This window comes from Notechis scutatus, chromosome 1 (assembly GCF_049901735.1).
Source record: "Notechis scutatus isolate UNSWTSFEM ecotype Mainland chromosome 1, rNotScu1.2, whole genome shotgun sequence".
NCBI lineage: Eukaryota > Metazoa > Chordata > Lepidosauria > Squamata > Elapidae > Notechis > Notechis scutatus.
In genome coordinates, this window is record NC_142009.1 from 322860204 (window position 1) to 322883665 (window position 23462).

Below are 23462 nucleotides of genomic sequence, written 5' to 3' on the forward strand. Positions count from 1 at the left end.
TGGGTGACCTTAAGCCAGTCGCTCTCTCTCAGTCCTAGAAAGGAACCAATGGCAAACCATTTCTGAAAAGCCTTGCCAAGGAGCTGCGGGAGCAAATTTCAGGTAGTTGCCGAGAGAGAACACTGACTTGAGGGCACATAGACACACTTGTTTGTGGAGTCTTGGGCCAATGCCCAGGGATCAAGTCCTAGTCGTGCCATTATCTGATGCTCCTGCAGCATAAACAGTCACAAGCTTGCATCAGTCATGCAGTATAAGGCTTATCTGATCCATCTTGGCTGCAGAGGCTTTCCCAGTTGAGTATCAATTGATGGCGTCTCCCTGTGTACTCTGGGACTCTCACTTGTTTACAAACAGCTGTAGTTATGGCAATCTGTTCCCAGCAGAGCCCATCATTTTCTCCCTGGACCTTCTTGGCAGTTTGATTTCATTCTTCTGAAGCAAGTTAAGTTTTACTCACATTGATTGGTGGTGTCTGGAGAAAACTTTGCTTCTTGTGGAAGAAGAAAGCAGCCAGTTGCCAACTCAAGCAGAATTCAGCATGAGCCACCAGATAGATTCCCTCCAGGACCTTCTTCAGGGGAAGAACCGCTGGCCCCCCAATCTCCTCAGAATCTTCCTGAGTTCAACTCCAGGTAACTAAGCTATTAATGAGACTGGGAAAAGGCAGGGAAATTGGACTAACAGCATGCTACAGCTCCCTTGATTTGGTTTGATCTGATCTGATCTGATCTGTAGGAAATGGAGAAAACAGAAGGGATCCAGTAGCACTGAACTCAAGCTAGTTCCTGATAAGCTTATTGCTTTTAATAAAAGTTGTTGGGGGTTTTCAAATGCCTTCTGATTTGGGGCTGCCATAACCAACAAGGCTTTCCTCCTAGAAGGTCTGCAGATGAAGTAGATAATATGAGTGCAGGCTGGAGATAGAAAGTGCTAGAGATGGCACTTTAGAGATAATGAAGTAAATTTATTCTGACTGAGCATCCTATAACATTTTAAACACTAAGCAACTTAATTTAAAATGTAAATCAGTTGTCTGTTTTAGCTGATTCAGCCAATCTGCATATGGTTGCACAATTGCATGTATTATTTCTGAATCATGAAGCCTGTCTTTCTTTTTGCTATTTTAAATGGGACTTGTGCATGTCAGGATATCAGAAAAAGCAGTTTGCTCTGATGTGTGTGTGTGTGTGTGTGTGTGTGTGTGTGTGTGTGTGTGTTAAGAATGTAAGTGGCTGCAAGTATTGCACTTACAAGCATTTGCATTTTTATAGTTTTAATTATCTGTCCAATTCAGGAAACATATTTACTCAATGGCATGATTTAAGCCATGGGTGTCCAACCTTGGCAATTTTAAGACTTGTGGACTTCAGCTCCCTGAATTCCCCACCCAAGATGGCTGTTTGGAGAATTCTGGGAGTTGAAGTCCATGTGTTAAAGTGGCCAAGGTTGGATACACCTGGTTTAAACCGAATTTCATCAGTTATCACTCTGGTATTGCCATCCAGCCACATCACAAAATCAGCCATGTTGTAGATCAAGCAGGGAGAACTGTCCTCATTTTTGCAACATAGATTATGAAAGGAAAGAGAAATTGACTGAAGAGGATTGTTTATGGCAGAGGCGAGATGGATTGACAAGGTGGATTTTACATTTTACCCCATGTCAACAGATATACCCTGAGAGTCTATACTCAATCTCTTCCTCTTCCCATGATCCATCTCTGGACAGTGTTGTCCTTTCTCCCTCCTTGCAATGTGCTTCCTCCTTCCTGGGAACCTGCTGCAGTACTGCAGTCTGTCACATCAGCTCTCCCTTCATAGAGGTAGGGCACAACTTACAACCATTAGTTTATGACAATTCAAAAAGGTGAAAAAGGTGACTTATGAGCATTTTCCACAGTTGTGACCTTTGCAGCATCCCTATGATCATGTGATCAGAGTTCAATTACCAAATCCACTAACTTCCTCCCTTGAACCTGAATTTCTATGTTCCCTTAAAAGACTCAAAATGTTAATGAATCAATTTGCACATTGCTCCAGCCAGATGGGCCTAGAACCTGACAATATTGTATTCAGAGGATGATTCAGTAAGCAGCTGGCTTCTATGAATATGCTGTGCAAAATTCCAACTGCCTAAGCCAAGATCTGACTAACTTCCAGCTTGACAAGGGAAGAGGAATAACAACCCACAAAATTTGCCTCAGTTTATCCAAGCAGTGAAACTTTAAAAAAAAAAAAATACAGAAGGAGCTGTATAGTATGAGAATGCTAATAGGTGATTAATGATGGCAAAGTGACTGTACCTGAAAAAAAAAACACAGATTAAATCATTAAACAAAAAATCATGGAAACTAATCAAGGACAGAACAACCTAGAAATATCGAGACTTTTTCTGACAGTGGGACCAATTAACCAGTGGAGCAGTTTCACTCCATTACCTGAGTGCTCCATCACTGGAGGTTTTTAAGAAGAGATTGGACAACCATTTGTCTGGAATGGTATAGGATCCTCCTCAGTGGTAGGATTAAAATAATTTAACAATGGCTCGCTCAGGGTCAGGTTGGCTGTTGTGGGAGGCGTGGCCCATCCTCATCCTCCAGCTCCGCCACATGTGGGATGAACTTCCTGCAACAATCAACCTGACCCTGGGCGAAATAGTTGTTAAATTACCACACCCACCCCTGCTATCAAAGTGGATCCTGGGTGCTGTGCTGCTATGGAGAAATGGGCAAGGAGGAGGAGCAAGGAGAAGAAAGAGGGAAAGCGGCCTTCTCCTTCCCTCATGCCGGCTGCTCCGTTGCCCATTTCTCCATTGCAGCACAGCACAGCACCTAGGATCCATTTTGATAGCGAGGGTGGGTGGGTAATTTAACAACCAGTTTGCCCAAACCAGTGCGAACCAGCTGAATCCCACTACTGGCTCTGCTGCCTGAGCAAGGACTGGACTAGGGGACCTCTAAGGTCCCTTCCAACTCTGTTATTCTGTTTTCAGGATTAGATAATAAGGGATAGGGAAGATCTCTTGTGTGAGAAACTGGATCCCCATTGCTAATCAAATGGGTAAGAGAAATAATCCAATGGGGGTACAACTCAACTTCTTTTTAATCCCTAATGTGATATTAGTGTTGGGATGTTAAATAAGTTGTGTAGCCACTCAAATAGTCCTTGTGAAATGTTCTTCCAGTTTTCAAGGACCAGTTCTAAGTCACTTTTTTCCAGTGCCATTGTAACTTTGAATGGTTATTAAATGAATGATTGTAAATCAAGGACTACCTATACTAGTAGTAATAGTAATAGTAATAGTAATTCACATATTGCTACATTGATATAATAGCCTAGCAGAAAAGTGGCATGCCTTTGAGATGACCCTCAAGCTTGGAGTCTAATAAAATATATTGTCCTTACTGCTATGGGACAGATAATTTTAGGGTGCTGTTGATGAAGAACTATTGGCATTGTTTCTCACCCTTCTTGCTAAAATACAGACATTTTCCTCAGAAATCTATGCCTGGAGTATCCATATGAATACATTTCCTTGAAAATAATACCATAGGGCATAATAAAAAAAATTCATGTGCTGTTTACAGTTCTCTGACAGTAGAAGAAGCTAGATCTTTTGCAGTGTATAAAGAATCATGAAGCACTGTTTAAGTCACGGACTGGGGATGAGACGGTATCAGCATTATGTGATCAAGAGTGAACAATGGGATTGCCATTCCAAGAGATGATGTCCAATGTTTGTCAACAAAGGGCCTAATTCTTCCTTGCAGACCTGGCAGCAGAAAGGGAAGCCTTGATGGAGATGGCATATCCAGAAGTGCAAGTTTTCTGCCAAAAGCATGGCTTGATGTTTGAGGTAAGCTGGAAGTAGCAGTTGTAGAGAACATTTGCAGCTTATTGAAATATAGGAAACTTGGTGTTCATTGAGCCTGTGTTCTTTTTTTATCTGGGAAATGTTTCACTACAACATCTTTTAAGCCAACTCTTGTAACAAAGCATTGATGTTACTACGTTTGGTAATGAAACTTTGCAAGAAGGACATCAAGATCAGCAAACACCAAGTTTCCAGTGTAAGCTGGAAGTCCAAAACACTGGCTTTCAACTTGGAGAGTTGTTTGTTATGGTTGGGGTTCTCCAGAATTGTGGGTTTTATTAGTGCATTTGTGAAAATGTATTCTTTGGTAAGTAATAATTATGATGATAGTGAAAAAGATGAATCTCTTGTGTTCAGAGTTAGTGCAATCTTACTAAGACATTAAAGATAGCTCCCGCTGCCATGTGAGTTCCCAAAATTTCTGTTGGGTCAGACTATCATTCTTGATTTATCCCTGTGCAATTTGTGTGAACATATGTTTATGTTCCCAACACAATAGTCAAAAGAATCAAAACAGTATAATTAATTTGAACAATGCTTGAAAATGTTGTGGTTAATTTCATTTGTACATCCTTCTTCTTCTTCCATGATCTAACAGATTTATACAAAGAGGTCTAATTGACAAATCACAGTGCATCTTCCTTCTCTGAACAGAAAATTGGAAGAATAGCAATAGCACTTATATACTGCTTCACAGTGCTTTATAGCCCTCTCTAAGAAGTTTACAGAGTCAACCTATTCCCCTCAATAATCTGGGTCCTTATTTTACCCACCTCGGAAGGATGGAAGGCTGAGTCAACCTTGAGCCTGGTGAGATTTGAAGTGCCAAATTGCAGGCAGCCAGCAGTCAGTAGTAGCAGCCTGCAGTACTGCATTCTAACCACTGCACCACCAAGGCTCTTCGAAGAAATGTTTGTTATCTTGCAAACGTGCCAATCTCTGGTAATCACCTGACCCTTTAACTGTGTAATAGCATATACTGTATCTAATTTAATGAAAATGGGGACAAATGTTTCCAGATGAAGTTGTCTGCCAGTCGGCTCTATGATCCATCCCAAAATCTACTCTAGGTTATTGATTTAAGATGGGGCACCTTTGATCAGATGGAGACTCTCCATATGTCTACGCAACTCTCTTTAGAAGAAATCAAACGCTGCCAGAAACTTTCAGTGAGTTCCAGCTTCATTGTAAGTACTACCTTTATTTTATTCCTTCTGCCTATGGAAGTTGCTGGGCCAAAGAATGATCAGAGATAACACTGCTGCTATTTTGCTTCTTACATTGTAGGTACGGAGGAGGATGGCTCAGGTAGTCCTTGACTTACAATCATTCATTTGCTGACCATTCAAAATTAGAACAATACTGGAAACAAATTGACTTAAGCCCAACTCTAGCACTTATGTGTGTCACAGCATCACCACGGTCATACTAACAACATTTGGGCATTTGGCCACTGGAATGTGTTCATTATGATGGTTGCAGAATCCTAGAGTCATGGGATCGCCATCTGCCACCTTCCAACCGGCTTCTGACAAGCCAAGTCCAAGGGAGAAGCTGTATTTACCTAACAACCACAGACTCAGATAACAGATAATCAGAGTTGGAAGGGACCTTATATGTCATCTAGTCCAACCCCCCCGCCCAAGCAGGAGACCCTACACCATTTCTGACAAATGGCAGTCCAATCTCTTCTTGAAGGTCTTAAGTGATGGCGCTCCCACAACTTCCGAGGGCAAGCCGTTCTCACTTCACAATCTCTTGCTTAGCAACAGAAATCCTGATCCCAATTGTGATCATAGGTCAAGAGCTACCTGTACAGCAGGGGTGTCAAACTCATTTTCATTGAGGGCCGCATCAGGGTTATGTCTCACTTAGCTAGAGAAATTTTGGGCTCAACTGTGGTTGAGGATTACCTGTAGCATAGGGCCCATTTGGTGAGGATTCAGTTGAGATTCCTATCTGGAACAGGAGGAAGGGAGAAACAATGCAAAAGGAATTCCAGCTATGAATATGGAGTAGTCCAGAAGGAGTTTCTCATACAAGTTCCCAATGGAGACCAGAAAGCTCCTTGGTGCAACCTGGATTTTCAGATCATCCCAGCTTATACCTTTAGAAGAATTACTAAGAAAACTTATTTGCTACAGGCACTGCTTGGAAACGATTACGGCCACTGCTCCGCTCCTCTGACCATTGTGGAACAGGAATTTGAGGCCATTAGAGCACAACTCCTGGAAGAGCCCAAGACCTTACAGCTTCTGGCCCAAAGGTACCTGAAGGATGAGAACGCCATTCCTCCCGTGTATGTTCTGCAACAATCATCTCAGGCAGACCCAGATGGCGCGGAGGAAGACTTGCTCTTGATCCTCCGTAGGGCCGCCTGCCAAGCAGAAAAGTATGGGCTCATCAGCCGGGAGCAATTGCAGAATTACCACAAGTCAGGTATGCTTCTCAGATAAAGGGTCTCCCTCTGGCATGCCTTGCTGGGACCCTAAGGTACCATTTGAACAAAATAGATGGTTCTCCATATAAGTCTAGACTCTGGGCCACTTGGAGTTTGGTCCATTCGGCAGTGGTGGTGGTGTTCGAGCCATTCAGACATGTCCCATTTTCATACTCACCGTTGCTCTGTGAGCATCTTGGCAGTGGCGATGTTCAGGCTGTTCACTGGCAACAGCAGTGTGGGTGTGAAAATGGGACATGTCCAGTCTCTGTGCTTCCCCACTACCCACCCTTGCACATCATCACTGCTGCCAAACAGCATGAACCCCACCACTGCCAAACAGCCCATGGCAGCAGTGGGGATCTGTGAAAACGGGACATGTCCAGCCTCCATCACCTCCCCGCCACCTGCCCCACCAGCCAGAGCTATGAACGGCCCAAACATCATTGCAGCCATTGAACGAATTGAACTGCAAATGGCCCAGAGCTTGCTACAGTGGTGGTAGTAGCAGTGGCAGGGGTTTGAAAATGAGAAGCCCCTGACCACCACGGCTGCTCTGCACTATGTCCACCTGCTCACTTGCCAGTCAGCCTGGCTCTCTCTCTGGTGGGAAACCCCTGGCTGCCATTCTGCCTGGCTATCCCTCCAGCTGCCCTTGGTGCGTTGTCTTTGTGGCGAATTGGACGAGTTGAGTTGTCTTGCGATGACTTGGTGGTGAGTTGACCGTGGTGACTTGGTGGTGGTGAGCTGGACACACCAAGTTGTCCTAAACCCACATGGATCCACGACATTTAAAGATTCCCTAATATCAGTCCCCATCTGTCTTTTCCTCTTTTATTTTATTTTGTTATGTAGCAAATGTCCTTCCTGTTGCTTCACATCTTTTCTTTCCTTTGGACAAAATGACAGCACTTCTATGTTGCCATTGTTATCATTCCCCTACCCTTCAGAAGGACTTTGAAATCATCTTGTAATTATTTTCATCCCTATTGCTTTCAAAACACAAGCAACAATCAGAGATCACTTTGAGCCAACAGGAAAACACAGAAAATGTAACTTAGTCAGTGTCCCACTCTGAGCTATGGCTAAGCACATTGTAAAAACATTCCCCGTGCTTCCTTCTTTCTCACAGGCAAAAGAAGAATAACAAATAAATTCACAGGACATCCACAGTCCTCATTTTTAGACATGCATGGAAAAGCTTCTTAGCTGCAAAGCCATCATCCTTTTATGAAGCCATTATTTTTGCTTTGTTAAATGCCCACTAAAAGTTGCAAAAGTAGAACCATATTATCTAGATATTTTAAACTTCCAGGTTTCATCATAGAAGCTTGGTGTCTCATTCTTGAGCCTTAAAAAATGCACAGGTAGTCCTCAACTTATAAACTTTTGTTTAATTTGTTCGAAGTTACAATGACACTGAAAAACGTGATCTATGACTCCTGGTCCTCACACTCTCTCAGTGTCTTCAGTCACATGATCAAAATCTGGGTGCTTGGCAACCAGCACCAGCATGTATATACAATGGCTGCAGCACCTTGAGTCATGGGATTGCCCTTTGCATCCCTCCCAAGGGGCTTCCAACAAGCCAAGTCAATGGGGAAAGCCAGATTTCCCCAACCACTGTGTGATTCACTTAACAATTATGTCAAAAAGATTGTAAAATCAGCCACATCTCACTTAACATTGCTTAGCAATAGAAGTACTGGTCTCCATCATGACTGTTGATGACTACCTGTCTTTATACCCCCTCTCTCCTAATAAACCACTGCAGCTGCCAAGAATGGGACTTCCTTGGTGGACTGCTGCTATTAAAGCAATTAAACAGTGGAAGCAGGGAAGGAAAAGCTAGCTGCCATCACCACCAATGTATACTCACTTGGTGAGTGATCTTCATACACAGAAAGCAACCTGTCCTTCAGCTTTTCACTGAAACCTCCCACTGGCAAGTTAGGTAAATGTGGCTGCTGACAAAAGATGGATCGTGTTGATAGGAACTAAAAGACTGGGGCAAGGGCAAGCGAAAGAGGAGTTTCAACGAGAAGAGAAGACAAGTCTTGCAGAGAGCAGCTAAACCAACTTCACTGTGGTTCTACATCAGCCACTGCAAATCTTGTCCAGGGCGTCCTTAATTCTAGTAGTTGCTTTGGCCTATGTGATTCCCCTTCTGAATTCCATATTCATCTCTTCTCAATCTTTTATAGAGATATTTCAGGAGATTGAGGCTGGCCTCTTCAGATCAGGTGAATGTGATGGCCAAAGTACCATGATATTCTTCACAGAAGTGGACATGCCCATATCAGATAGAGCGGACTCACTACTGGGCACAGATGATGTTGGAGATGAGCTGCACCCTGAAGAACCACAACAGTTAGCAGATCTGAAGGCAAGCATCGTAAGCAGGTATCCTGAGCTGATTAAGGTTCACAGGATTCCACCTGAGGTAGAACCCAGGTCTTTCCGGCAGAAGCCCTGGCCCAAGTATTTGAAGGATTTCTGCGACCAATTTATTGCTGCCACCAACCATCATGTGCTCAGGAGCCTGAGATTCCAAGAACAAAATCTTGGGAAGCCACCTGAGCTGATTCGAGAGCTCACTCATCACATGGCCCTTGGTCAAAAACACAGCCAGGCTTTCTGCTGGCAGCAGGACCTGCTGGGTCTCATTTGCCAACGCATTAAACTGAACCACCATCAGGCCCATTCCCCACTTGTCATCTATGGACCCTCAGGATGTGGCAAAACAGCCCTGTTGTACCATTTAGGTGAAGCCATACAAACCACCTTGGATCAGGAAACGGTGGTGATCCTTCGTTTGCTGGGAACTTCACAGGATAGTTCCACACCTATCAGCCTTCTCCACAGCCTCTGCCAACAAGTTTGCTTAGCTATGGGCCTCCCTTATACCAAGCCAGTTGGCAATCTAGGCCTGCTCTTCCACCACCTGCTTTCTTCAGCTTCCTGCCAGGGCACCCGGTCCTTTGTCCTACTCCTTGATTCAATGGAGCAGCTACACACACCTAGAAATGCTCACAGAGCTTTCTGGTTGCCAAAAATATGTCCTCCAAAGACACACATGATTCTTACCATGCTGCAGAAAGAAAGTGAAGTTCTAGAGAAGATGACTGGGGCTTCAGAGGATTATTTTGAGATGGGGCCTCTTTCTCAAGAGCAAGTGGGGGCGATTCTCTCCAAAACTTTGGCATCCACAGGACGTACACTAAGGCCCACCCAGCAGGAGTTGTTCCTGCAAAGCTTTGCAAAAGGTGGGTATGCTCTGTCAGTAGCCCTGGCCATAAGACAAGCCCAGCGTTGGACTTCATACGTTCAACTTGCAGCACCAGCCATATCATCTACAGTCTCGGAGTTTGCGCATCGCTTGTGTGACCACCTGGAGATGGTGCATGGCTCTGTCTTAGTAGCACATGTACTTGGCTATCTTGCCTGTGCCCGGTGAGTACAAATACTTGTGTCGCCATTGGCAGAAGTCAAACTAGAACGGGGCTGTCAAACTCACAGCATCACGGCAGCATCACGTGACGTATTGGGACTTTTTTCTCTTTCGCTAAACTGGGCATGGGTGTGGCCAGTGCGTGATGCATCCGGCCCATGGGTTGCGAGTTTGACAACCCTGAAATAGAAGGATACAATTGACAATAAAGGGGAGTGTTAGTGGTAGCTTGATAAAATTGACCAAGTTCTATGGAGGGAAAACAGAATTCCAGATAAAATCCACAGGGGTGGGATATAGTGACTTTTAGCATTTTGTTTAATGATAAAAGTTTGGAAGGTTATACAGTACATCCTATTTATCACTGTCCAATTTCTTGCCATTAGTTTCCAACCTTCCTTTGTGTTTCATACTTCCATTAAATCCCAAGGGAAGGTAGTATTTGTTTGTTTGTTTATTATCCCATCTCACTATCCAAAATGACTCTGGGCAGCTATTGAGGACATTGCTCTCTATAGTCTCTTCTATAGGGTCCTAGAATTAAGAAACTATCCAAGAATTTCCCCAGGCAACCTGAGATGAATTGTTCATCCAATTTTTCTTCACTTCAGTGGAGAACATTAAAAATTCACATGTTCCACCTCAGTTACATTTAGAATATCTATCTATGTCTATGTGTCTTTGTCTACATCTATCATCTATTGGAATCTATCTATCTATCTATCTATCTATCTATCTATCTATCTATCTATCTATCTCTATCCTATCCATCCTACTTACAATATATTTAAAGTCTTCATCAATACCAGACAAGGAGAAAGCTAGAAAACAATTTTCTTCCAGCAAGCCTTTGTTTGTTACCCAATCAATCACTTGGAGTTCTATAGTAGAGATACCTCAAAACAAGTCCAGGTAGTCCTCAGCTTACAACCACAATCAGAACCAGCATTTCTGCTGCTAAGCGAGGAAGTTGTTAAGCATGTTGTGCCTGATTTTTCAACCTTTTTTTGCTGCAGTCAGTAAATGAATCACTGCAGTTGTTAAGTGAATCATGTAATCATTAAGCAAATCCCCTGTTGACTTTACTTGTTGGAAGCTATCTGGGAATGTTGCAATGGAGATCACATGACCCCGGGATGCTACAACCATTCATAAATACATGCTGTTTGCCAAGTGCCAAATTTTGATCATGTGATCATAGGGATATTGCAATGGTAGTTAGTGTGAGGGACCAGGTTGTACGTTGGCTGTGGCAAGTTGTCTCATTCGCTTTTTTGAGGCCCTTACAATTTATTTATTTATTTATTTATTTGCTGAGCATGTATTAGGTAACAAATATAAGTATAAACATGATTATTAATACATGAAATGGATATGAATAAAAGGGAACATTAGGACAGGGATGGTAGGCACGTTGGTGCGCTTATGCACACCCCTTACAGACCTCTTAGGAATGGGGTGAGGTCAACAGTTGAGAGTCTAAGGTTAAAGTTTTTGGGGTTTGGGGAAGAAACCACAGAGTCCGGTAGAGTATTCCAGGCATTGACCACTCTGTTGCTGAAGTCGTATTTCCTGCAATCAAGTTTGGTGCTGTTTACCTTGAGTTTGTATCTATTGTGAGCTCATGTATTGTTGTGGTTGAAGCTGAAGAAGTCATTGATGGGTAGGGCTTTGCAATGGATAATTTTGTGTACCACACTTAGGTCGGACCGAAGGCGGCGTAGTTCTAAATTGTTTAAGCCTAAATTTTCAAGTCTGGTGGCATAAGGTATTCTGTTGCGAGTAGAGGAGTGGAGGACTCTTCTTGTGAAATATCTCTGGACTCTCTCAATTGTATCAATGTCCGATATGCAATGCGGATTGCAGACAGATGAGCTGTATTCACAATTGGTCTAGCAAATGTTTTGTATGCTCTAGTCAGTAGTACAATATTACCGAGGAAAAAGCTATGCAGGATTAGGTTAACAACTCTTAATGCCTTTTTGGCTATGTTGTTACAGTGGACTCTGGCACTTAGACTATGATTTTGAACATGGTTGTAAGTCAAGGACTATCTGTAGTCATTATAAAGAAGGGCACTAAGAAAGAATTATTTTTAGCAATCTGCCCATTCCCCTCCTCAGTGATCTGCCAAGGAAAGAAAGGAATAACAGAGGCCTGCCTGTCTGCTTCTCCCTCTGCCCTTTCCACAGACATGGGCTCTCAGAAGCAGAGCAAAAAGATATCTTGTCCCTCGACAATGAGGTTCTCGCTGAGATTTATTGGCTTCATCCTCCTCCAAGCAAGGCAACCCTCCGCTTTCCACCCCTACTATGGGCTCACTTATACCAGGACCTGGCCCAGTGGCTGGAGGACCGGTGGGCGGATGGCTTTGCGCTGATGGATTTTGCCCACAGGTCAGTTCTCATCCATTTTTTTCCAAGGCTGCTAAGGTGGTGAAAAAGCAGCTGTCAGCTTTGATGGATCTCTTCCTCCATGCAGGGAGTTGGCTGATGCTGTGGAGCAACGCTACCTGTCTGTGCCAGAGGAAAGGACCAAGCGTCACCTGCTCCTGGCAGATTACTTCAGGGGAACTTGGAGCTGGGGCATGAAGAAACCCATCCAGCTGCCCTCCTCCAACAAGCCTGTGAGCTTTGATAGGAAGGTGAACTTCTGGAAACTGAGGAAGAAGAGGATGGATGGATGGATGGATGGATGGATGGATGGATGGATGGATGGATGGATGGTTGGAGAGATGATGGTTGGGAGACCCAAGACAGCAGTACTTCCTGGGAGCACTTCTTCCCGGAGAAGAAGGAAGAGAAATCCAGTAAAGGTTATGGAAAACAATGTCAATGTTAGCTCAATTTTTCTGGAAAATGGCTTGGTTTTGTTGGGTTTGGTAGAAATTGTATGACTGGAGCTTCTTTCCGTATTTTATCGACCATAATTTTGGGAATTGTAATGCCAACAAAGATTGGAGAGAGATGAAATCAGAGGAGATATTGTAGGGCAGCGTCATAAATTTTACTCGGAATTATGCCCAAAAAGAGTTTGGTGGGCTTTATTCTCAGATAAAATAATGAAGTGGAATAAATCAAGACAGGAGTTATAGGGAATAGAGGTGGGGAACATTTGAGGGTGCAGAGGGCATTTTATTTCTTTTTAAGAGGAATTTAAGATAACTTGGAGATTCAAATCTTTGGCACCTGTATCTTGCACATAAGTAATGGAGGAGCATCACAGTGGATGTGATTAATAGATTAAACCTCCACCCCATCCTGCTCCTGCCCTCCCCAGCATTTCATTAGGCTGCATAGAGTTTGGCTTTTTGTGTTAACTGATTTATGTTTTAAGTTTATATAGCTTTTATCTTTTATGATTGAAAGCCGCCCAAAGTTACTTTGAGGTAAGATGGACAGCCAATACATTTTATAAACAAAGCTGAGTTTTTCTATGATTTTCTTCTGGGTTTTTGTTTTGGGAAGATTATTCTTTACATTTTTAAACATCTGAATATTTTTGGGGGGGACATGTTATATTTTTAATCTGTTTCCCACCATTTTACAAGATGCTAGCCATCATCTACAAATGTGCAATTAATATTTACCTTTATAAAGGAGCTCTGAGCCACCTCAAAATAAAGAATTTGGAGGCTGAAGGTTGAAACCATGATACAGGACAACATAAACTCACCGTCAGAAGAAAGTAACAAAACAGTCATTTGCATTGCTTATACCAATACTTAATAGTTGTAAAGTGTGCCTTGATTTGATTCATTGTAAATAAGAAATTAGTGTGGATTTTAGAAAAGTCAAAGTCAAATGTTGATTTCTTTTATTCAGGTGATTCCTCAACCTCTCTGGTTCTCCGGCATCGTTACAAACCAGAGGAAATTGAGTGAACTGCCCTTCCATTTACTACAGGCAGGTCTATTTGAGGAATTGCAAAGAGATGTTTTGGGTAAGAGTTCCTGATATTTTAAGCCCAAAAGACCTACACTCCACAAAGTTTCCTACACATTGTGTGAATGCTTACTGCCTTGATAGACCAAACAAGGAGCAAATAATGACTCAAGAAAAGAAGGGGTGATGGCTGGTAATTTCCTGTAAGGGAAAAAAAATCTATGTCCCATTATATTTCTTCAGAAGTACCATATATGCAATACAAAATGCAGCATAGTCCAAGAATATACTATAACTAAAAGATGGGGAGGGAGAAAGTAGGATGAGCAGAGAAGGAAGTGGGATTTGTTATTAATGTATTAACCACCTCCATAGTGATGTTCCCCAATTGGAGCCCCAGGCCAACTAGCAGAGCCAGGTTTTCAAGTCTTCCAAAAAATCAAGAGGGTGAGTAATTATAATGTCCCTAAAGAAGCCCCAGTTTATCCGAAATGTGTTGAACTGTCGAAAGCATTGCTTTTTAACAATAACTTAAATTGTGTCTGATTCTCAGAGACTGCCATAAACAAGTCCCTGCATGTTTGTTTGGTTTTTTTTTGGCAAGGTGTCTCAGAAGTAGTTTAACATTGCCTCCTTCCTAGCATTCCTTGTTCAGAAAACTGCTAAATAGATGTAAAATAGATCAACCTGCCTAGATAATTCAGCCCTATTTGAGCATTTTTCATGTAAATGTAATGCTGTTTGACAACAAATTCATGAAGACTCATGAAAACCTGATTCACATATCATACTGGTCTACAAATATGGCTTATTAAATAAACCCTAATTGGCTAGTTTCACACAAACATGCTATTTGTATGATGCGATTTGTCTGGCTTAAGCTTATACAGTTTATGATTTAGCATTTTGTGCATAACCTAGATAATTATAAATGATTAAACAAGTCAGAAGTAAGTCAAACAGTGCAATGTACAGTATGCAATGCTTACACTGAACTACATCCAACCGTATTGCTGCATAACTTGGGAGACTACTAATTGGAAGTCTCTCTTTAGAATCAGAAAGAAATACTTTTATCTAGGTGGACTATTTTCCACTTGCTTTTGTTTGTTTTCCCTTGCTACATCCTAGGATCCTGACCGTATTAGTCAAGGTCTCCTTGATTTTGGATACTTCCTCCTATAGGTCTTCCTTGCTCTCCTTACTTTTTTGATGCTCTCATTGTCTGCATGTCTTCCCACTGTCTTCTTTTCCCATCAGGGAACATGAATTGGATCATCTGCAGAGCAACTTCCACTGGCATAGAGAGCCTGACTGCTGACTTTGCCATGTGCCTTGCCCAGATCAACTGCCCAGAGCTGCATCTCCTGCAAGAGACTTTCCTGCTTCTGCAGCCTCTTGTGGATAGCAAACGGATCCATGGAGGTAGATAATCACTGTCAACCTTGTAGCTTAGGAATGACTCCCAAGAACCTTGCCCAGTCTAGCAGTAGCATACCACTTAGACTTACATTTCGCCCCATAGAGCAGTTTGCAAAGTCAACGTATTGCCCCCAACAAACTGGATCCTCATTTTACCAGCCTTAGAAGGATGGAAGGCTGAGTTAACCTTGAGCCGGTTAGGATCGAACTCCTGGCTAAGGACAGAGTTTGCTTGCAGTACAGCATTCTAACCACTGCACCACCACAGCTCCTACTCTAGTCAAAAATGCTGCCAACGGCAGTGTGGGGAAAATCTGTTCTTCAATGAATAGAATCAATTAGATCAAGTTGATATTTAGAGATATAAGACTAACATTTATCTTATTAGAATAATAAGATGCAACAGGAAATGATTTTCTTTTTGGTGTCTGGTATTCCCAAAGTTCCCCCTCTTCTTGATTTAAGGAAGATATTTTCCTCCCTGTTTTATTGCTTTCCTTTTGGTTCCTGAAGGAAAACAGGTGCAGGAAGTAATCTGAGTTCCATTACCTCTAGTAACTTGAGATACTTTACCTGTATGTACAGCATCTGTGACTAATGCATTAGTCTCTCCTGCCTTCTGAGATATATAAATAAGAGTGCATCCCTTTGTTTTATGGAGCCTTTCTCAGTAATGCTGCTTAATAAACATTGCAGTAATCCTTGATTATTTGCTTTGGGTTGTATATTTGATTCCATAGCAGTCAGTTTAATTAAAACGGATGTGGCTAGCCTTTGAGTTGAAGTTAATAGGCACAAAATTCAATATCCAATAAACTTCCAATATCTAAGAGGCTGCTACAAAGAATAGGGGGAGGGTCAATATGAAGGCAGGACAAGAAGCAATGGATGGAAACTAATCAAGGACAGAAGCAACCTAGAACTAAGCAAAAATGACAGTGAGAACAATCAATGAGTGGAACAATTTGCCTCCAGAAACTGTGGGTGCTCCAACCCTGGAGATTTTTAAGAGGAGATTGGACGATCATTTGTCTGGAATGGTGTAGGATCTCCTACTTGAGCAAGGAGTTGAACTAGAAGGCCTTCAATGTCCCTTCTAACTCTGTTATTCTTTTAAAGTTCTGCACACCAGATCAATGAACTACCATTGATCTGGTGGACGAAAGAATCACTGTTTTCTGTCTGCTCATATCTACCACTTCAGCCCACATCTTTATTCTTGGATCAGTGTCATCAGAATCCCACCTGTGAGGTGTCTATGAAGATTCTCAGTCATCCAGGTGATGGTTACCCAAAGGTGCTTTTTCAAGAGGCAACTGGACTTTCTTGTTTTTCTTTGAAGACATTTAGCGGGAAATGGAAGGATATATATATATATATATATATATATATATATATATATATATATATATATATATATATATATGGATCTTTGGTTATTCGGGTTTTCTCCCGCGTAAGATTGGAAGTATCTGAGCAGCGTTTGATGAAGTCTCATTCATCATCTTCAGGCTTCTGTCTTCAGCTCTGTGCTTCTCAGAGTGAGAAACACAGAGCTGAAGACAGAAGCCTGGAGATGATGAATGAGACTTCATCAAACGCTGCCTAGATACTCTCCAATCTTACGCGGGAGAAAACCCGAATAACAAAGATCCACATACAAATACCCGTGAGAACCTCAGAAAACAAATATATATATATATATATATATATATATATATATATATATATATATATATATTTTTATATATTAAGTTTTTTCAGCGGTACTTACATGTATGGCCTTCAGCTTTGTTCGGGTATTTTCCCACGTCATAGTAGTGGTGCTTTTAAAGTTGTAGCAACGTTTCAGCAGAATCTCATCTGCCATCATCAGGCTTCTGTATTGTGTCCATCTGTGAGTCAGACTTTTACAGTGGTAAAAGTCTGACTCACAGACTGGACACAATACAGAAGCCTGATGATGGCAGATGAGATTCTGCTGAAACGTTGTACAACTTTAAAAGCACCACTACTATGACGTGGGAAAATACCCGAACAAAGCTTGAAGGCTATATATATATATATATATATATATATATATATATATATATATATATATATATATATATATATATATATATATAGAGAGAGAGAGAGAGAGAGAGAGAGAGCACAATATAAATCCTTCCATTCCCCACCATGCAATCAGAGCTGAAGAAGCTTCTTTTATGAGAAGTGAAATGTCTTCAAAGAAAAACAAGAAAGTACAGTTGCTCTTGAAAAAGCACCTTTGGGACAATTACTGAGATGGACTAGGCTTTCACTAAAATCAGAATCTCTTTCTTAGCTAACAGAACACAAACAGAAGATGGTTCCACATCTCCTATCTTTCTCCCTCTGCAGAAGTGAGTATGATCTACACGGAGATATTGGCACGGCTGTTTTTCCTCAGGCCACCCTACCCTAAGATCATTGGGAATATGTGTGGGCAATGTGAGAGCTGGTTTGGTGCTTGGACCCAGCCTGTCCTCATCCCTCGCTCTGGATTTTTCCATCCACCTGGAGGACCTCTGTGCAAAACACTGCCTGGATTTCCTACAGGTAGAATACTCCATTTGCTTAACAAGTCATAATTATTGTTCCTCTTTTACCCCTTCATCTTAGGGGAAAAAAGCATTGTATAGCAAACTCTTTGCATAGGGGCCAAATGGATGCCCACTTAAATGAATCCCCCAGATGCCTTGATTAGAGTGGAGAAACCTTTGAATACTAAAGTCCATGAAACTCACTGGATGATCTTGGATCCGTCCACTTTCCATCCAATCCAAGAACTGTTATGGGAACAACCTGTGGAAAAAATTATAGGAGGGAGGATTTTATCACAGTACCAGGAAACACACAGGGTGCCAGAATAAATCCTAGGCAGGTTGAATGTCTATGGAGGTTCTCAACCATCCATGTCATGGTTGTCCCAAATGTCTTCATTTCTGAATAAATCTTCTTGGATGAGAAGCAAAATGTTCTCAAGGAGGAAAAAAACAAGAAAGCCCAGTTGCCTTTTGGAAAAATATCTTCTTTGGCACACTCAGGCAGGCTATTCACTACCTGCAGTTCACAGAAGAGACCAGACATTCCCTTCCCTTGAATCAAACCTTATCCATCAAGTTAATTCCTCAAATCCACCCCTCTTATTTTCTCTTTGCAGGCACTTCAGTGCTGGAATTCAACTTTGACCAAAAGTTGCTTCTGGCTGGTTCTCTGGATGGGTCTATGATCGTTTGGGACATGGAAGATTTTACTGTGCAACATGTCCTAATAGGACACTCTGGTGAGGCTCCAAAAGGCCATTTTTACAGCCAACCTCCATCTGGGGCTCTAATTGATCCCAGTTACGATGACACAGGAAGCAGATCAGGGTTATTTATGTGAACTAGCAGTAAACTCTTTGGAGATAATCTCAGTGACTGGGCTCAATTCACACATTAGGCTAGGCTAAGATACCTTAGGTTGTGATTCAGCATGTTGTGGGAATACAACAACCCTTGTTGCTTTATTAGCCTGTGGTGTGCACCAGGTCATCAAAAAAATTATTTGTGTGGGCAAGGCACAGCATGTTACATGAATACAGGGATTTGTTTTAGAATTAAGCAAGTGATATGAATTCAGTGGGTCTTTGAAGATTCTCAATTATTCAGGTCATGGTTGTCCCCAAAGCACTTTTCCAAAGGCAACTGGACTTTTAGTTCAGTTCAGAACTGAAGAAGTTTCTTGGACCTAAAGTGAAATATTTTCAAGGAAAAAACCCCCAAGGAAGTCCAATTGTCTTTGTAAAGCACTTTTGAGAGGAATTCACTATATGATATGGGTACACATTGTTAGCCGCAGGGCAGAGTTAATTCAGCTGGCAAGACTCAGTAACTTCCTAAGGCTATCCATTGAAGAAAAAACCCTAAAGTTTCTGTCTTGGGCATTTCTGCCCAACAGAAAGCTGTTCTTAGATTTTCTTTTGAAGTTCTGAAACTCTTGAGAGTGGTTTTCAAGACCCATCAGAACATTGATTTATATGAATGATTAATCCCAAGTCTGATGTGCGTCAGCGAATCACGTATTTGCAGATAAATAAAATTATTGGGTCCATTGTCCACTGCCTTCTTTCTGTCTGCTACTCAGTATACTGGAATTGGAAATATTGCTATAAATTGTTTGCTACAGTCCCCATCTTTTCTTCTACCAATTAAGCAGAGGTGGTATTCAGCAGGTTCTGATCAGTTCTGGAGAACCAGTAGTGGAAATTTTGAGTAGTTCGGAGAACCGGCAAATACTCCCACTGACTGGAGATTTTATAGTATTCTTCCCCTGCCACGCCCACCAAGCCACACCCACAGAAACGGAAGTAAAAAAATTTGAATCCCACCACTGAAACTAAGCCACAGGCTTTTAGCTTAGGGAACAGGATTGTCTATAGAGTGAGGGGTTAAAAAAAGTCAAGGTGGCAATCACAACCACATGACTTAATTTTGACTTCCTCCCCATTGGGTAGAAGGAGATACAACTTCAGTATAGACAGGAGCAGAGCCAAAAGTGCTGGTGAAAATAATGAATGGACAATTTTTGAAGCTTCCCCTTCATTCTTTTTTCATTTGTCAATCTGACATCTTCCAGTCACTTTCTGTCCCTAGGTAGAAGGATGCCAAGAAAGAGACACACCTCCTTTGGCTGATTCTGAATTGCTCATATATAGAGAGGTTTTTTTTTTTAAACTGAGCTATAAGTTCTGTTTCAAACTACAAGGGACTGTAAGTACAAAGACTACAAGTTCTTCATCTTGATCTGTAGGTTGCTCCACCAGAACTGCGATCAGATTTGTGAGCATGCTGGGTAATCTTCTGAGGATCTTCCTTGCCCCCATCTTTTCTGTCTTGCAGCTGAAGTGAAATGTGTGAAATTATTTGGGAAAGGTTCCCGTGCTGCCTCGGTGGCCATGGATCGGACACTGCGCTTGTGGTGTCTGGAATCTGCCAGGGAGGACTTCTCTATCCACAATGTTCATCCTGGAGAGTTGAAGTGTTGCCAGTTGCATATTGATGAAAAGAACCAGATGATATACTGGGCATCAGGTTTGGAGGTATGGAACCCACCACACATGTGGAGGGGAGAGGACAGCTAAGCAATGAAGCAGGTCCAAAATGTGGGCAGGGTCTTCAGGGCAGAGGCATGGAAGTAATGAAATAAATATATTGAGAATATTGTAAGGCTTCCTTTGATCTTGTTGGATACTCTGGATAATCTGGAAGAGGAAATACTCTGGAGAATCAGGATCATAAAGAGAAGCCAAATTCAGGAGGGAAATTCTGGTTGAGCATTCAGAAAGTTACTGAAAGAGAGAAGGAAAGAGAGAGAGGGAGGGAGAGAGAGAGAGAAAAGGAGGAGGAGGAGGAGGAAGGGAGGGAAATGGAAGGGAAGGGGGAGAGGAAGAAAGAAAGAAATCTGTGTGAGATTCTCAGGAACAAATCTACAATCTCTGAATTGGCATGAACAAGCTTTCAAGAGTATTATTTGGATAATAGAGGGAGTAGGGAAAGACTGACCTTCCAGATGGAAACAGACACAGCACCCATCATTTTTTACTATGGATCATTATATCTGGGAATGATGGAAGTTGAAGTCTAAGACCATCTGAAGAAGCATGGGTTCTTTAGTTTAATTTAGTTTAGTTTAGTTTACTTTACTTTATTGTCATTGCACCTCATACAATGAAATTAAATACCATTAACTTTGCTGTGTGGACAAAATTGAATCTGGGAGTCAACAATGCACATCTATGTATCCACCTCTGCAGTTAAAGACAGAAAATAATCTTTTTTAAAAAATAAATTTTATTGATTTTACAATTAAAACAAACCAACAATACATACATAAATGAAAGAGAGAAAAAGAAGAAAGGGAGAAGAAAATAGAAAGAAAAAAATAGAAAACAATTAAAAACATTCTCATCTTCAACAGTTTGTAAAACCTCTTTTTTATCCTTATTTTATGCCATAGTATACACACACCTAATCCTTACATATATCTGTGTATCACTACTATGGATTTATCCTATCCTCTTGCCTTTTAGTGTAAAGTCTATCTTTGGTCTATCCATTTGTACCAGCAGTTCCAGCTGTTGTAGTATATTAAAGTGTCTTTATTTTTTAATGCCAAAGTTAATTTGTCCATTTCTGCACAACTTGAAATTTTTTGAATGATCATCTCCTCTGATGGAACATGAGGCTGCTTCCAACATTGTGCAAAAGCCAATCTGGCTGCTGTCAAAATGTGTATTATTATATATTTCACTTTTTTTGATATTTGTTTATCAAAGATCCCTAACAGAAAGGACTCTGATTTGAATTCGATCTGTTCTCTTGTGATTTCTTCCAGCCAATTTCTAATTTTCTGCCAATATTTTTGAGCTTCTGTACAGGACCACCACATATGGAAAAAAGTTCCCTCTTTTTTTTGCATTTCCAGCAATTCAGACTCATATTGGGGTGCATCTTCGCTAATCTCAAAGGAGGAAGGTGCCATCTATAAAACATTTTATAGGCGTTTTCTTTGTATGCTACCGATTTTGTAATTTTATTATTTCTACCTAGACCTTTTCCCATTCTGTTATGGTGATGCTATGTCGTATATTCCTACTCCAGGCTATCATGTTCCCTTTTACAATTTCTTCTTCTAATTCTACTTCTAATAAATAATTATAAAATTTTGTTATATTTTTTTTGCCTGATCCTAATAAAATTTTATCTAATTGCTGGAGTTTATTGTTAATTCCGAATTCTTTCTTGTCCTGTTTATATCTACTTTGAATTTGAAGATATGCCCACTGATCAATTTTTAGTCCCCGCTCTTGAAGTTCTTGCCACGATTTCAAATTTCCTTGTGTATCCAATAGATCCTTATATTTAATCATTTTAGTGATATCCAGATTATTTGGGTGAATCATCGCCTCCATTGTTGAAATCCAAATTGGTATTTTTAAATAGTGTTTTTTCCGTATTTTCTTCCAATTAGTTAATAATGAGTCTCTGATTAGGTGCTGTGGAAATATTTCTGGCTAGTTTTCCCTACATCCCATAAAAAAGCATGCCACCCCCTCTGTAAGTCATGGCCTTCTAAGAATAATATTCTCTTATTGGTTAAATTCACCCATTCCTTCAACCATACTAAAGAGGCTGCACTATACTACAACTCCCAATATGGAAGTGCCAGCCCTCCCCTGCTCTTCATATCCTGCATTGCCTTTAAATTTATTCTAGGTTTTTTCCCTTGCCAGATAAATTTTACAGTTATTTTATTAAGTTCTTCAAAAAAAAATTGTGTACTTTGATTGGGATCGTCTGAAACATATATAGGAATTTTGGAAGAATATTCATTTTAATAGCAGCAATCCTGCCTAATAATGAAAGTTGCAGCTTCCCCCATGTTTCTAAATCCTTCTTTACCTGTTGCATCAATTTATCATAATTATTTTCCTTAAGTGTCTTACAATGTGCTCTCAACCATATTCCTAAGTATTTAACTTTCTTTATCACTTGTATTCCCATAACTTCTTCTAGTTCTATTTTCTGTTTTTCTGTTAAATTTTTAGTCATTAATTTTGTTTTCTCCCTATTAATTTTAAGTCCTGCTACTGCTCCAAATTGTTCTAATTCATTCATCAATTTTTGTCCTCTTTCTATTGGTTCCTCAATGAAAAAAATCATATCATCCGCAAACGCTTGCAACTTATATTCTTCTTTCTTAACCTTTCATCCTTTTATGTCTGGCTCCTGTCTAATTCGCATTAGTAATGCTTCTAATGATAATATGAAGAGCAGGGGTGAGAGTGGGCAGCCCTGCCTGACTCCTTTTTCTATTTTTATTGGGTGGGTATATTTCCCGTTTATTATAATATTAGCCTGTTGTGTATCATAAATGGTTGTTATAATATTTTCAAATTTGGTGCCTAAATTCATATTATAAATTTTTTGGATTAAAAATTGCCAATTTAAATTATCGAAGACCTTCTCTGCATCTAAAAACATAAGTGCAATTTGTTTTTCGGGGTGGGCTTCGTAAAATTCTAAGACATCTAGTACTATTCTTAAGTTGTTCCTGATTTGTCTGGTCGGGAGAAATCCATTTTGATCTTCATATATATGCTCATTTAACATTCTTTTTAGTCTACTTGCTATAATAGACAGAAAATAATCTTCTAACAGATTATTAGTTTAGTTAGCAGATTTTCTGGGACTGCTGCTCAAATGTCTTGAGTTTAATGTATCTCCTTAAATTTAGAGACAATAAAGAAGAGCTGTTGCTCTTTATTCATAAGAAAGAAAATTGTGCTGTACAGAGAAGAGGATTAAAAAAGGAAGGAGAG

General features: G+C 40.9%; 1 protein-coding gene across 1 annotated transcript in view; it reads left to right on the plus strand.

Moving 5' to 3' along the window:
- The first annotated feature begins 484 nt into the window (after window positions 1-484).
- The window catches only part of NWD1 (NACHT and WD repeat domain containing 1), a 32776-nt gene continuing 9798 nt past the window's right edge, over window positions 485-23462 (plus strand). The window contains exons 1-12 of the mRNA XM_087964085.1: window positions 485-635; window positions 3773-3858; window positions 4947-5126; window positions 5937-6315; window positions 8521-9769; window positions 11960-12163; window positions 12249-12411; window positions 13592-13709; window positions 14912-15076; window positions 17459-17656; window positions 18261-18383; window positions 19981-20180. Coding sequence (XP_087820211.1) covers window positions 542-635; window positions 3773-3858; window positions 4947-5126; window positions 5937-6315; window positions 8521-9769; window positions 11960-12163; window positions 12249-12411; window positions 13592-13709; window positions 14912-15076; window positions 17459-17656; window positions 18261-18383; window positions 19981-20180 — 3159 coding nt within the window. The 5' untranslated portion in view covers window positions 485-541. The remainder of the gene's footprint in view (window positions 636-3772; window positions 3859-4946; window positions 5127-5936; window positions 6316-8520; window positions 9770-11959; window positions 12164-12248; window positions 12412-13591; window positions 13710-14911; window positions 15077-17458; window positions 17657-18260; window positions 18384-19980; window positions 20181-23462) is intronic.